This window comes from Carica papaya, chromosome 8 (assembly GCF_054855325.1).
Source record: "Carica papaya isolate Zhongbai chromosome 8, ASM5485532v1, whole genome shotgun sequence".
In the NCBI taxonomy this organism is placed as follows: Eukaryota; Viridiplantae; Streptophyta; class Magnoliopsida; order Brassicales; family Caricaceae; genus Carica; species Carica papaya.
The window spans coordinates 34,377,603-34,394,994 of NC_142316.1; the positions used below are offsets into that span (position 1 = coordinate 34,377,603).

At 29.3% G+C, this 17,392-nt stretch overlaps 1 protein-coding gene across 1 annotated transcript; it reads right to left on the minus strand.

Annotated features, from left to right (window-relative positions):
• ZFP8 (zinc finger protein 8) lies at window positions 1-1,102 on the minus strand. The gene has a single exon (XM_022037980.2). It carries the CDS (start codon window positions 918-920, stop codon window positions 156-158), a length of 765 nt encoding a protein of 254 aa, XP_021893672.1. The 5' UTR covers window positions 921-1,102; the 3' UTR covers window positions 1-155.
• Window positions 1,103-17,392: the final 16,290 nt, after the last annotated feature.

A 17,392-nucleotide genomic window follows, 5' to 3' on the forward strand; every position in this document is an offset into this window, starting at 1 on the left:
TAGGTAACAAAGGGGTGATGTCGGCCGGGTGTGCTTTCATAAAAATCGCCTCATTTGCAGAACAAATTAAAGCATTTTGCAGCTTAAAAAGAAAGAAATTAAATTAATCTCTCAAAACATTCTCTTTTTTTAATGATAGAATTTTTATGTAGTTATTACAGATGAAGATCCAAACTCACATGGTCTTGCACGCTTTGCTTTGGCTCATACACGTACCGGCTCTGCGAGCTCGACCCACCAATGATCTGTACCGGCGGTTTAAGCTGACGATGATGATCAAAATCGCCGGCAAACAACTGATGAGAGGAAGAAAGGTCACGATTAAAGCTGGAGTTAGACGTACTACTTTGAACGGCAGCCGGGATCCGCCACATCCCTAAAGGGCTACCATTGATGGGTGTCTGTGTAAAGGATCCATGGCTAGTAGCGCCATAAAACCTAGCAGCACCGCCATTGATGTTAGTGTTCCATGGTGGGTAAGTACTAACTGCACCCGGCGACGGAGTTGAGCCTATCCTGTAGTTCATGAGGCCGTAGATATGGTGAGCGTCAGAGAAAGAGCTGTTCACCATGGCGGTCTGAAGATTCTGGCGCTTGGCATGCTGACGCTCTCTCTTGTGGGCGTTTTGGTGACCCCCCAAGGCCTGGGAAGTGGGGAAGTTTCTGAAGCAGTAATGGCACTCGAATCTCCTACTGTTATCTCCACTTTCAGCCTCCTTTAGGTTCTCCTGATGTGCGTTGTTATTCTCCGGCCGGTCTGAATCTTCGGCCGGGACCTCGTCTGCGCCAAACTCTATGCCGAAAAGGCGAATACCCTTTTCTTTAACGGGGTTTGGACGGATGAAGGGAAGCTGAGAGAAAGATTCCACGTTCATGAAGTCGTGGGTTTCTTGTTCAGAAGAGGATGTGTTCTTACCCATGGCGATTGGTGGGAGTTAAGATGGAGGAAGAAGAAGAAGAAGAAGAAGAGGATTCGGAGTTAAAAGAGGAAGGAGAAATGCATGTAAGAAGAAGTCCTGATCAGATGAGACTGCCTTTACATCCCACTTTGGCTCCTACAAGTACCATTTTTTCTTTTTACCTTTCATCTTCCCACACCCATCTTTATATCTCATATATATATATATATATATATAATTTATAAAAACATTTTTACATAATTTAAATATAAATATAAATATAATCATCATAATATTTTCTTATTTTGTTTTATCCAAAAATAAAATAGAATAATTTTATCTGATTTTATATATATTAATTTCATGATTATTTTACTCTTAGGGTTAATTAATTTATACCACATAAATTTTTAACCCGTTACCCATCCAAAAATATACCATTCAATAAAGCTGCAAGCACAGATAGTATCATGTGTTATAACTTACAAAAAGAAATATCGATGAAAGTACAACATCAATTTTAGTTACATGTTAGAAAAATTAATATACTTATATATATATATACACACACACATAATAATTAATTAATTATAAAGAAAAAAACTCAATAATTATTTAACTAAATATATCTTTTTTTTTATTAAAAAAATTATGAATTCAATTCTGTGTATTTTCTTATTTCGAAATTATTTATATTGTGTTATAATCTATTTATATATATCAATTAAATAGTTAATAATTATAGTATATAATAATGTATTTAGAGAAATAAATTTAATGGGTTTCGTTGTCAAGTAATTTTCAAGATATAAATGTAAAGAGTTTATTTTCATGGTTGTCATACACAGTATGTATGAGTCTCGGATCCCACATGTTGGGTTTTTAAGTACTTGTTTGGATGTGAACAATTATATAACAAAGTCATGTTATTATCAATTTCACAAGCAGCCACAAACCTTACAATTATATAATTACATATATGTGACCGAACACGTATATATTGTGCAGAGAACCATAACATCAAACATATATATATGTATGTACGTACGTAAGTATATGTAATCATCATCACCATCATGTGTGGATTGTTTACGTCCCCAAACGTTCCTTTATCTTTTTTTTTTTTATGCAATTTTGATTTGATTTCATTTCATTCTCAAACCACATACACCAAATTTTGTATTCACAATTATTATTATATATATATATATATATCTACATCTACATATACATATATATATATATATATTTACCTTTGAATTTTAATTCGATTCAATCTGAATTTTTGTACATTCTGAGTTTGGGTTTGAATTCAAATATGTCTTATTGTCATAATCTGATGTTTATTACAATTAAATAAAAACAAACATCAAATTTATTACTAAGTTTTAATATATATATATATATATTATTTAATTTACCCAAAAATAAATACAACCTTAAATCACAAGTTATATAATTATTTTTTTTATTAAAAAAAATATTATATCCTATTTTTTAACCTAAATGTGATTATAATAGTCTCGAGATAAATTTTTAATTTTATTGAATTAAATATAATATATTTATAAAATAATGAGTTTTATATTTTTTAATTAAATTTAATTTATTTATTTTTTAATAGTAATTTAGTTTTGCATGTAGCTTACGTGGATCCACCAGCCAACGCCCACGTAACCGGTACGTAAGTGAACTTTTAATATCCGTAGGCCGGGGGGGGGGGGTAACTTTTATTTACTAAGATTAAAAAAATTAATTATTTCGGTAAATTTTTTTTTTTTACCGGAAATATTAAAAAGATAAAAATACGAATTTTCTCTCTCCAGGACCAGGAGTGCTAATTAGTTGGTGTTGGTTCTTTATAGCTGTTGGCTGTTTTATATCTGCTGCAGGATTCTGAATAAATAAATAAATAAATAAATAAATAAATACAAGTGGTCCTGCAAAGTAAATAAAAATAAAAATTTCAAAAAATTAATTTAGAAATTAACCCAGAAAAAAAATATATATATTTATCTGTGGTAACAAAATGCCGTAATTTTTTTTTTAATTTCGGAGAAATTAAATTAATTATAATTTATTTTAATTTTATTTACATTTATGTCGAATTTGTAGAAAAATAAAATTGGGTCACATGGTACTTCTTTATTTCTACTATTAGAGGTTATATAATAATTTATATTTCGTAAAAATCTGTGGAAAAAAATTAAAAATTAAAAATTAAAAAATTAGGAATTATACAAATGATATATGTATGTATATGTATATGTGTATATATTAATTAATTTTATTTTTTTATTTTTGGAAAATATGCTGTGCAGAAAAGAGTGTGCTTTATTTATTTGTGCATGCTTGACTCGTTTTGCAATTATTCTCTCAGCCCCAACTGCCCTGCCTTTGCCCATCTAAAGACAAGTCGCTTTCTTCTTTCAATTCTCCCCCCTCATAATTTCTCGGGCTTCTGTTTATACTTATACCTATACATACACCTATACATACACGTATACGTATACTGGGTTTCATTATATTTTTATTTTTTTTGTTCTGGGCTGCAGAAGCCTCATTTACACATTGTTTAGTTTTGGATTTAATGCAACTACTCTCTTTTGAACCCATTCCCTACACTTTGTGGGCCCTTCCTCTTCCTCCTTCCCATATTCCCATAACATCCAAAATTTTTGGATAAGTTACATTTTATTTTTCTCATTTCAATATATATATATATATATATACACACACACACATACATATACATGTACATATACATTATTAAGAAAAACAATACTAAATATACATGCAATCCCACAAAATAAATAAAAAAATATACATTAGATTTAACGTGATTCGATAAATATATCTCCGTTCATTAAGAAAAAATTTTTCGAGAATACATCAATAATAGAGTTGTAAATTTCTATATACACAAAGTGCTAGAGTTTTTTTTTAAAAAAATATTTTTAGAATATTCTTGGTGATATACATATCGATATATATATATATATATATATATACAAAATGTGAAGCTACATCAATATGTATATATATATAATATAAATATGTGTACTTAGATGGTTGTAAATTGTTCATGCATTGTTTGCCATTGAAGTCATGATCACAGAGGTTGAGGACTTGGCCGGTTGAGAGGGGACCATGTTATTTTGTTGTTCAGAATTCAATTCTTCAAATGTAAACTGCACCACACCCTTAATTACCCAAACACATACACAGATACATATATGTCTATACGTGTGTGTGTGTGTGTGTATATATATATCTATTTATATACACACACCCCATTTAAAAGGGCATAAAATTATCTGATGTGAACCCTAATATACTTGCTGTTTCCTCTACTTCTTCATCTCTCAACATCGTATGCCACGTTTTGTCCTCTCTGATAATTTATATTGTATATACATGTATCTACATATACGTATGCTAACCTTTTGCAATTTGATATGTATATATGTACGTATAATGTGTTATTTTGGTTGATTTTAATTAAGATATATGGGTAAGTTCATTATAAAAATATCCCTTTAGACAAAATATGAATGTATATATTATATTTAAACCAAAAACCAATATTAAAGTATATATTCTTATATATATATATATATATATTAAAATAGAGAGTGCATATATTCATTAATTAAATAATATATATATACATAAATCATTAAATATATGGAAGAGAATAATTCAATTTAAACTAAAATTTTTTTATAGAATAAAAAATGTATCAACTATTAAATTAAATGTTGATGAACATTCAACTAGATGAACGAACTGTGTCCAAACCTGTAATGAAAGGGAGACCAAAATGTGATGTTTTGTTAAATCAAATAAGAACAATACTATGGTGCGAGCATGTTGTACAAGTACCAATATTTACGAGGTGTAAATACTTCATATTCTTTAGAACCTTCATTCAAACGGCTAACTACGAAACCCTAAATAGGGTTTTGCTTTTTAGTGATAGTTCGGCTTCGACTATTTCTGACGGATTTGAAGTATTTTCTCATCACTTCTTCTGATTTTCTTATTAGATCTTGATTGTTACCAATATTATATATCAAACTAACAGTTTATTATACTAAAATATGGTTTGTATATATCCTTGTATTATAACTCTTTAAAATCAATTAATAAATTGTAATAATGTTGTTGTAAAAAAAATGATGAATAATGATGATAATGATGATAATAATAATAATAAAGATATATATATGTATGTATATAGGAGGAAGAGGGGTGAGAAGGAATAGTGCAAATTGTGGGATAAGAATGGACGGCTGGGATGGTTGACAGGTGGGGTATAAATAGGATGAAAAAAAGAAAAAAAAAAGAAAAAGGGAAAAATAGGAAGAGAAGAGAGGAGATTGTCGAGAGAAGATTCAAGAGAGAGAGAGAGAGAGAGAGAAGAAAGAGATGAGAAGAGAGGAGTCGGTCGAGGACAGGAGAAGGAGCTGGAGAAGGAGGAGACGAGTTAGATGACAGAGTGAGTTGTGGCAGTATGGAGGACGATGGAGACGAGAAGTATGGTAAATTTGAATTTCAAATATATGAATGGTAAATTTGTAATGTAAATTCAATCTTGCAAACATTGAAACAACATTTGGCATTTAAATTTCTATTGTGTTGTCGAGACAGTGTAAGGAATTAGAGGAGGAAATAGGTGTCTGAAGGAATAGGTGAGCGAAAGAAGGATTTCGGTTACGGGAATGTCTAATTAGGACTGTGAGTGAAAAAGAGTAGGGGAATCCGTGGGAGGAGAACTAAATAGGTACGGGAAAGGTGAGTCGAGAGAGAGCGATATACGTACGGGAGAGTGAAATATAGACGAACACTATAAGGGGAAGAAAATAAGAGATGCGAGCATTAGGCAAAAAGAGAGAGTGTGTGTGTGCTTTAAACGATCATCTGGAAAGGGAGAGATAGGAAAACATACCGAAATCGGATTGTATGAGGGGAAGTGAGATGCATAGCGGGTCTAGAGGGGGTTTTGTCATGTGAAGAGAGCTAGAAGGGAGAGAGAGATGGAATGGAATGCAGGGAACGTGTTTTGGATGGAAGTGTGCGGGGTTACAGGGTGATTGAGGGTGATCAGGAGAAAAGTGCAGTGAGTTGAGAGAGACAAATGTGAGAAGAGGAAGAAACAGAGAGTAGGGGATGATTTAGAAGAGGTGCGGGTTTGTAGGTGGTTAATAGAGGTGTGTTGCTGGTTGAGAGAGAAATAGATTAGGAAGATAAAATGGAGAACAATAACAGTGGGTGTGTGTATTCGCACAATATAAGTGTGTTTGTGTATTTAAAAAGTGTATAGAGATGTTGACTACTTACGAATGTGGTAAATTAAATTTAACTTGTATGTTTGTTAAATATGCTTATATATGTGATATTTGAGTAAGATTGTAGAGATGGTATGTTGTTGGTTGTGATATTGGCTTAGAATTTGGACACTAATGTTGGTTGTCGTTGCTTAAAATGGTAAGTCAGTCGCTAATATTGGTGACGCCTGGGAGCTGCCAGACTAGTAACGAGTTGAGTCGCCGATATTGGTGATGGAAGGAAACAGTAACAGTGTGTGTGAGTGGCCAGTTTGGGGTCAAATAGTGAGAAAAAGGGGTCGTCGATATTGGTGACAACTGGGGGGGTTTTATCTGGGAGTAACAGTGTGGGTGAGTGACCGAGTCAGGGCCGAAGGGACATTCACCTTGATAATATTGGAAGGAATTCAATATGGTGACTACACATAGCAAAGTTGATAATTTTTCATCAAAGAGATGTAATAATTACAGTAGTGTTAGATGAGTAGTAGTAGGAGAGTGTGGATAGAAAAGAAGGCGTGACCAATGGAACGAGGGAAAAAACTAGAAGAATAGGCATTTAACTAGATTTGCGTACTATATTTGTGATTCGAATTTACTGTCCTGAGTTTGTATATACTTATTTCTTATCACTTACAGATAAAGTGGACTTGAGACTATATCATAACTGGGTGCTTCCGAACTTAGTGTATAGAGGACGCGGAGCAGAGAGTATGACTAGTAAAACAGAATAATTACTTAGTTAGTAGCAAATAACTCGTTTATAAAATGAGAACTCGTGAATTCGTAAACTATTATAATAATGTATATATATTAAAGAAATTTTAGAAATTGAATAACTTGTTTCAAGTATTTTCTTTATGTGTATGATCGAATTTAGTTATGAAATGATACATGTTATGTTATGTATGCTAACAGAATTGAGTTAATGCCGCTGATACAAAAAAAAAAAAAAATCAGGACGTTACATAAATAAGTTAACTACCATGTATTTTCTCTCTCCTTTTAAATATTTCTCCCATCTTCCAAACAGTCCGCACCAGTTAGGAATGCAGATTTAAGTGGTCTTAATTAATGAAGTTTCGAAATCAACATTAGTATATATATATATATATTTATATACATATGCTCTATATCTCAATCAGAAAATTAAGTAATCATATCATTAATTAATTTTATTTATTTTTCTATGTAGTTAATTAATTTTATTCATTAAAACTTTTCTTATCTTCTTTTTACTAATAATCTTCGGTTAATTAACAATATAATATACTTCTTATAAATTGTAAAGAAAACAAATTTGCTAAAAGAAAAAAAAATAAATTGAAAAGAAATTTATCTACCAATTAAATTTTATCTTTCTATTAAAAATTAAATAATAGTTTAATATAATATGATTGACAAATAATAAAAATATATAATTAATAAATAAGTGTACTTGAAAAAATATTTTTTTAAAAAATTATAATTTTTACTAATATATAGTAAAAAGAATAAGAATGAAAATGCAAAAAAAAAAAAAGAAATATATTATATATTTTAATTTCTGTAACAATAAATTATCAAAAAAATCTAATTTATTATTTTGAAAAATATAAATCCAATTAATTATACATAAACATCGAAATCTCTAATATATATATAGTAACATAACTAAGATCAATATTATAGTATGTCGGATGGTGGATCCCTCAACTTTCTCTGTGTGAAGATGATATTTTATTGGGAAAATGGAACCCACTACGTACATGTATATATATATATATACACAGATATATACATATGCATAGAACATGCATGTGATCATGATCACCATGATCAAAGATTATGATCATGCATCAACAAAATCCAGAATAATCAAAAGGATAGTACAGTTAATGTAAGAGGTCAACATCTTGAGAAACCCTAGTTCTCTAAAACAAGTAATTAACATTTGTCTTTAGTCTGGTCCATATATATATATATGTATATAGCTCCACACGATGCATGTCCTATTCTTCTCTCTCTCTTTCTCTCTCTCTCTCTCTCTCTCTCTCTCTCTCTCTCTCTCTCTCTCCATGCATAAATATATGTATATACACTGCATAGATGTATGTCTATATCTACGTGTGTGTATATCTATAAATATATATATATATATATATATGTAGGAGCGGCGTTGATTTGTCTGGAGTGGGAAAAAGGGTCGGGTCACTATCTCGTAGTTCCTCATGGGTCTTTCCCATTAGGTGGCTTGAAAGCAACTCTGGCCACTCCCACAAACTCATGTCTTTTGCTCCTGCAACTTCTGTCTTCCCCATTTGTGAACCTTTACTTTCCTTTATTAACCCTACTTGGTTTCCATATACATCATAAGGCTTTGTTTGGATGTACCATTAATATTTTGTCCAATAATATTATTGTCCATATCCCATTCCTATATTCCACTATTGTAATACGACATGGTATATAATTTTTGTATTAGACAAGTCTCGAAACTGAGATTTTTAATCTGAACGAAAATATAAATAACTCTTTGAGTTAAAATTTTTAATATAAACGAAAACATAAATTACTTTTTAAGTTAAAATTTATTGATTATGATTATTTAGTCTCGATCGATTTAACTAGTGTCTGAGTGTTGTCTTTTTAAATAATTTTACCATGAAAGAAATTAGAAAATGAATAAATATATAAGGATTGGTAAAATGGAAAAGAAAAATCTATAATGTTGGGGAGACCTAACGTTTATGCAATAAATTTTATTATTTAATAGCGATTTAGTAATTATATATAGCAATTATGTAATATTATATAGTAATTAAATTATTTCAGGATGTCTAAGTGTATATTTCTTATATAAAATTATTAAAGTCTTTAAAATACTAAAAATTAATCAATCATAATCTTGTAAAAAAGAACATATTAAAAAGATAAATTAGTAATGTTTTATTTCCTAGAATTTTATAAAATCAAGGAACACGGTGTGCAATGTGCCAATAGGCTTTAAAAAATTACGATCATTCAAATCGAATAAAGTTTTATAAATGAAATTCGGAATCTGGGTTTGAATTCTATCTATGTCGCTCTCAAAGAAAAGATAAAAAAACGAAATTAGACCCATTAGATTTGAAAATTACCTATAAAAACAAAAGAAAATTGGGGATGGTTAATGATGAAGAAGAAACCAAAAAAGATTTTCAAGCATTCTTGTTTGTCTCCTTTAATCACATGAACATGTGAGTTCATAGATTGATCAACATTTTCTCCCAATATAATTGAATTAATATTCTAGAAAAATATTAAGAGAATTGTCATGAACAATTAAATTTTATTGTCATGCAGAGTTTAATTTTCATAAATAATTAGCATAGTTTGTGTGCTAGATTGTTTTTTTTTTTTTTCTTATACAAGAGATATTAGTTAATGAAAGTTATTGAAAAATTTTAAAAAAATCAAATTGTTAAAACAGCGACAAAACAAAAGCCAAAAGTACAATCAAAACATTAAAAAAAAAATCACTCGAGTAGGAAAACAACTATTTTAAAACTTGAAATATCTAAAGTTTAGTTTAACAAAAATACAAAATTAGTAAAAGTTATACAATGTAGGCATCATCAATACAGATATTTAGAACAAAGAAGCAAAACTATGAAGAACATAACAAAAAGTTCCAAACATGTACGTGAGGTAGAAAGAATGCAAAAACAAATATGATCAAGCAAACCACACTGAGAAATAGCATATGAAGAATGCACGAGGAACACACAATTGATAAATAAGGTAAAAAGAGGTCATTGCAAAATAGCGCATCAAAGTAACATAAACAAACATGGTGAACAAACTTAACAGAGACAGTAAAGTGTAATAATATATGAGAGAACCAACGATGGAAGCCTTAAAGAAAACAAAAAGAATAGAGGTACCACATAGCCTAATGAATACGCATTGTCATATTTTCTTGTAAAATTAAGATTAATAGCAAAAAAACATAATAAATTGATAAAAATAAATAACTACCTTAAGATCGGTTGATGCAATAAAAACGAAAAAAAAAATGTTGCGATGGCAAAAGAGAGCTCGTAAGCAACTGCAAGTACGATAGCCTTAGGCAATCTACAAAGAAGACTCTCACAAGTATAAAATATTACATATTCAGATCAATCTATCTTGTTTGTATTTTTGTATAACCACTTTTTCTAGTACTCTCATGAGTATTATTCGAGCTTCCAATTAAATATCTTTCTAGGTCTATTTTGACTCATGTCATACGATACAATTCATCGTGACATATCTTTAAAAAGTAGCTAAATTGAATATCTTTAAGAGTACTTCTCTAGCGATAACTAATACGCTCTACATTAATTATCTAAATTAAATTCTTGTAAAGAATTGGAAATTTAGTTTTTGAGATCCAAAAACTAAGTAAAAAATATCATTACAACTAAATTTTTTAACATGTATATATATATGTATATATGTATATATAGGAAAAACTTAAGTGACCCAGCATGATGGGAACGGGTCTAGCTTTAAAAGACATATATATATATATGTATATATGTATGTATATATTTATATTATGAAGAGTGTTAAGTGTCAATATAAAGTTAGCTGTTTGAAGTCCTTAAAAGCTTTGGTGGATATGATGATTGTTGTCTGAAACTGAGAGTTTTGGACCACATTTGGGCATCTTTTCAGATGTTGCATTAACCCTTGTAGGCCATTCTCTTAAATTATGTACACATCCTTTTGGTCCATTGCTTTTAATTCTTTCTCTCTCTCTCTCTCTATATATATATATATATCTATATATATATACATTATATGTACATGTACAAAACCATGAATTCAGTTCATATTAATTGGACTAAGAATATTCCTATACATACATATACATATATATATTTATGGAAAAATATCTAATCTTGTCAATTTCAAAATCCTTTTTATATAATATGGTAAATAATCAAACTTACTTATTTAAAATAAATAAATAAAATGTTAGAAATCAAAATGTAATACAAGATATATTAAAATTTAAATTATAACAAATATTAAACTTTTAAAATTAATTTAATAATTTAATTTATATATTATTTATTCATTTTTAAGAAATTTTTATAGTAATAAGTAAATAAATATATGGGTTGAATAATTCCACATTTTTTTTCTTTTGGATTTAATTTTATTCTAAGAGAGTGGACCAAATTTATTAATAACACAAGATGGGAAATTGGGAGGGTGATGGGTAGGAGACACTAATTAAATATATTACATTCAAGTAGTTAATTATATATATATATATTGAGGATTAATTAAATACATCATCAAGAACTTAATCTTTCTCCATTTCCAATTTTATTTGAAATTTCTACATCCAATCACTTAATAATTTATTAGTTCATAACTAAATAATATCGTACTCTAATTATTACGATTTTTGTATTATACTTAAAAGTTACGAGTTTAAATTTTACTAAAAATATAAAATTTATCACTTTATAAATGTATTATATTTAGTTACACCTAGTTTGTAACGCTTATTCAGTTACAAAGACTTAGTTTATTAGTTATTGGTGGAACCGTAATGATTAAGTTGAAAATATTTTTATGTAAAAGAAACATCTTGTAGTGGTTAAGATTTTTTAATTGGCCAACTAACTTATAATGTTTAATTAAGTGAAATCAAAATACTTAATTTATTAATATATTTATGGAATTAAATACATGATAACTTATTACGTTATTGTGTAAAAGAAACATTCCGTAGCAATTAAGATTTTTTTAAGTAGCTGACTAATCAAATACTTAATTTATTAGTGTACGAGTGGAATCGTACTAATCAAGTTGGATTAAGTACGTTATTGTAAAAAAAATTATTGTGTCGCGACTAAAGTTTCTTTAATTGGGTGTAATCATAACATATTAAAAATTCGATTTAATTTTTTTTAAAAAAAAAAAATTAGTTATAAATTAGTAAAAATAATAGATTATGAATTTCTTGATAATTATATAATTGAATATATATATATATATATATATACGGAATTCGTGTGGATGTTTATTGAGTTCAACATTAAATGCTAGAGGAATAGCCGACGGAAGTATCTAAAATTGGTAGTTGCAAGTTAACGACGTTCACATGATTATTTATTTTCAATTTGGTCCACATATATATATATATATATATATATTTTTATTCTCATCAATTTTCCAATTAATGATCTCTCTACTACATAATTTATTACTACTATTTGACCCGACCCGTTTCAGATCCAATTATAAATTATATATATATATATAGTATGTATGTATGTACGAAATTATATATCCTCGACAACAGAATCTTTGGTACCTATCCAAACATAAATTTTCCTAAAGTTAATTCATTTTTGTGATACTTCCTCAAAATGCTACAGAATTTCTTTTACCCTATATATATACATATATATATATATATATATATATCCCTAACTATATCTATAGATGCACACACATTTGATAAAAACAAAGGGTAATTTGGGTTTTTTTCAAATTATTCGTAAATATTTTAATATAATTTAATTATTATATAATATTTTTTATATAAAAATTTAAGAATTTACTAAGATAAAAACTAAGTTGATAACTATAATCTTACTAATTATATATACGAATTAAATCTAATTTTATTATTATAATTTCACCAATTATATATATATATATATAATATTTAATTTAGAGTATGATATTCACTTTTCACCTTTTCTTTTTTTCTTTTCTTTTTTTTTTTTTTTTTGTGGGGTAACTGGGTAAGTATCTACGTAGGCATTTCTTTTCTTGGATGCTGTTGCTCTGCTATTGAATGGTACTTCCTCTAGGACACCCAGCCCCACATCCATACATACACACACACATATATATATATATATGTATGTATATATATATACACATATAAAGAAAAAAGATACAGGATGTGGGTTCAATACTATTTTTACAAGAGGTAATATTTTAAGGTAATTTTGTAGAAAAAAGTAATATCTAAACGGAGTAATATAGGATTTTATATATAAGAAATATTTTAATATTTTTAATTAAAACACACATATGTATATGTGTGTGTGTGTGTATATATATATATATATGTGTATATATCTATTAATAAATCTAACACTGAACAAAGAGGTACAAAAATAAATACATGAGTTGACACCAGAGTTGAAATATATGTATATATACATGTAATTGTGTGGGGCAAAGTACTTTGCTTGAAGACAACCAATGCAGGAGCTAGCTCCTCTAATCAGTGCATGTGGTCCTAAACTAGTACGTACTATATATGTATGTGTGTGTGTGTGTATATATATGTATATGTATATGTATATGTATATGTATAGGTGCAGTACTGATCTCCCTTCACACGCATTTTCTTGTAATTGGGAACTAAGTATTCTCTCATGCATATCTGTTTTTTTTTTTTTTTAATCTTATTCTGCTCTCCTCCCTCCACACACACACATACACATACATGTGTATGTATATGTATATGTATACGTATATGTATATGTATGTATAAACCCGTTCTTGAATTTTACTTGAAACCTTTATAATGTAGGTCCCTTGATGGGCTTTGGCCTTGATGGCAGGCTCTGCAACCTCCATAAAAAGGTAACCAAGACTCACCATTTTTGCATAATTTAATGATCTAATTATAAATTGTATTGAATCTACATATACACGAGCACACATACATATTAATGCATATATACATATACATGAGAGTATAGTTTAATTTAACTCGTATAATAAATGCTACCACACATATATTTATGATTAAAAAAATTAATTAAAATGGACAAATTCACAATTTTTTTTAACTAATAAAAAAATTATATAATCTGAACTTAAACTCTTATTTTTATACAGAATAATAAAAGAAATAACTAAATAATTTGAAGTTATTGAAATATAACCTGACGACTCATGATAATCAATTTATAATATTTGATTTAGTATAATCGAGAATTTAACTCACTGTTACATGATAAACTCTGAAGATTCTAACGGATTCTTTTGAAGGACTTGAAATATTTGGGCTGATAAACTAATCCGAAACAGCTATGATCTATAACTATAATAGTCAGAAAAGTAAATAATTCTATAACTAGTCAATAAGATCCCACGATCTACTCTCCCACCGTGCCACTAGCATTTTTTTTTATTTTCTTTTTGATTTTTTTGTGTCTTTTATGTTTATTTAGAACCATAAAAGTAAGAATTATAATTGTAATTATTTTTATTTAAAAACATCACACATCATCAATAAAAACATATAAATATTTTTCAAAATTCTTCTTGGTGTTTTCTCACCATAAATAGAAAATATTTAATTATTTTTACAGCTCTAACTGAGATCTAACATTAGTATTAGAGTTAGATCTACATCACTTCAAACAAAGAATGCATCGAGAATTTGGAAGCCGACCTCCGTAGGTTGCATGATAGCTTGAATTGAATAGTGATCGAGTTCAACGACAAGTTCCATCATATCGAAGATAACCTTCAGCGGCTTGTGGACACTCTAACAATGAATAGAGAGGGCTCCAACAGCAATATTGCAAGCGGACATGTCCGTAGATGATCCTACCGCAATAAGCTAAAATCTCTCACGCAAATGGTGATTTACATAGTACAATCACCAGTAATTCAACTTTCTAACAAAACCAATTATAGTTTGTCACAGTCCGATTAGAAAGAAACTGTATCCGTCAATATTCACCCGAAATAATGTCATAGTATCGTTATTTCGACTTCTTTTACAGAAAGAGCGAGAATGGTGCCAACAATTTTTAGACAATTGAATTATAAAACATACTTGTCAAAGACATTCAAGATAATTGTGACAATAGCACTACCAAGGAATAAAGAAGTTTAAATTGTCCACTTGATTTCCACTGTGGTCAGCTTGGGAAGATGAAGTTCTCTTTTTATTCCAGCAATATAAACTCCAAGTTAAAGTGTATTGGGATCCAGAAAATGGACGACATAGGAATATAGTATAAAGTCAAAAGGGAGGAATATAGTATAAAGTCAAAAGGGATCTAGAAAAGGGACGACAGAGGAAACTAACATCAGCTGTGTATTGCAGTACCTTCTTCATTGCGATTATCTCATTTGTTGTTTTCATACTACTCTGCGATACTGGAAAAAAAAAAAAAGAGAAGCACTAGGGCCAACAGATGAACTACAAGTCATGGCTGAAGAAAGAGAGTTGGTTCTGTAATCAGAATTCATCATGGATACTTGTTGGGTAAAAAATAAGATAAATTTATGGAAGAAAATCTTGTTAAATTGGAAGAATCTGGTCGCTAAAGATGTAACCTGAAAAAATTCTAAAGAGCTATAAGCTAGATTCATCAGCTTAAACCTTCAGAACAATGTTCCTTTTCGAGCGGGGAGTGATGATAAAGCTCCGAATATCCCAATGGATCCCCGTAAAGAACCTGAAATACCTGGGCTAATAAGCCAACCCAGAACAGTTGCGATCTGCAATTACATTAGCCATAAAAGTGAATAACTCCAGAACCAGTCAAAAAGATCTCACGATCTGCTCTCCCACCAAGCCACTACCATTTTTTTATGATTTCTTTATATATTTTATTCTTTTTTAAAACCACAGAAGCAAGAATTACCGTCGTAATTATCTTTATTTAAAGGCATCCCACGTCATCAACAAAAATATATCAACATTTTTTCAAAATTCTTCTTAGTCTTTTCTCGCCGTAAGTAAAAAAAATTATTAGTCATTTTTACATTTTTCGTCAGAACATAACAGCACATTAATAGTATTTTTAATCACTAATTTAAATTAAGTTTTAATAAATATATTATGTATCCGAACAAAATAAATAACTCGTATCGATTAAATTAATTAAATTAAAATTATCCTAACGGGTTAAAAGTTTTATATATTTTTCGTCATAAAAAAAAAATTAATAATTTATTATTAAAAAAGAAGAAAGACCATGATTGTGAGGCAAGTGCGAAGTTGGGAAAATCTTGAGGCTGTCAACGTGGTGGTCACGGCGTTTGACGTAATTAGGTTTCAGTTGATCTGCAACTGGCACTTCAATTCCCCCCAAAGTCAACAGAGAAGTCTCATGTGGGGGGTCCCTGATATGATGGATCCTCGTTGAACCATTCCTATCATTCTTGCCTTTTATTTTTTTTTATATTTCAATCTATTAATTTTACATAATATATTAATTAATTTAATTATTTATGTAATTAATTTTGCATCTTATTTTTTTTTATAAATTTTTTATTATATCAGAATCTCTTTCTTTTATACAGAAGTTCTTTTGATTATTTGGTACATAATTACGAAATCGCATTGATAGCCTCGACTCGTATCCGAGCTCGTCTGAGAGCTAGATTTGCCGCAGTTGTTTGTCTCTTGCCTTCAGCTTTCCTCAGGTTAGCTTCTGCTATTTCAAGAGTTTGTTGATCGATGTCACTGCTCTTCTCCGTGTCATTTACTAAAATAGTGATTTTATTATTGCTTATTCTAGCAAAACCACCCATTAAAACTATCGTTAACCATTGGTTATTAAGACGTATTACCAATACGTAAAATTCATTATTTTATACGCATAATATATAATTCATAACTTATTTTATTAGTGTGTTGATACGACTACGATGATCAAATTAAATTTCATTATAGTGAGTCATAATATATTCAGATAAAATAAATATTACACAAAAGAAATCAATTATGCATGCTAATACAATTAGATTTGCAATTCACACACAAATTTGAAATTTGTGATCCCAGATAAGATCAGTTCAAAATCGTGAGACCATTTTTTACGGAATGAGTAGTGTTATACAAAAACGTACCTCTGAGTAATCGTCTCTATAAAAAAGAAATTATATAACAAAAGGATTCCTATCTGTGTGAACCAAACTTCAGGAGATTGTACCGGTTCAGACCGGTAACCGGTTTAATAAAACCGAAGTCTTCAACTGTCTACCATCCAGCCCATCTGTCACTCTAGCACAGCCCAGACCAGAAGCTCGAAAAGTATGTATAAATGGGCTGGCCGACAGATCCGTTCTATTTCTCATCAAGGCGAGCTGCACGTCAGTTTCAAGCCCTCTAACCTACTGGTTCTTGATTGATCCATAATGACAGAAGAC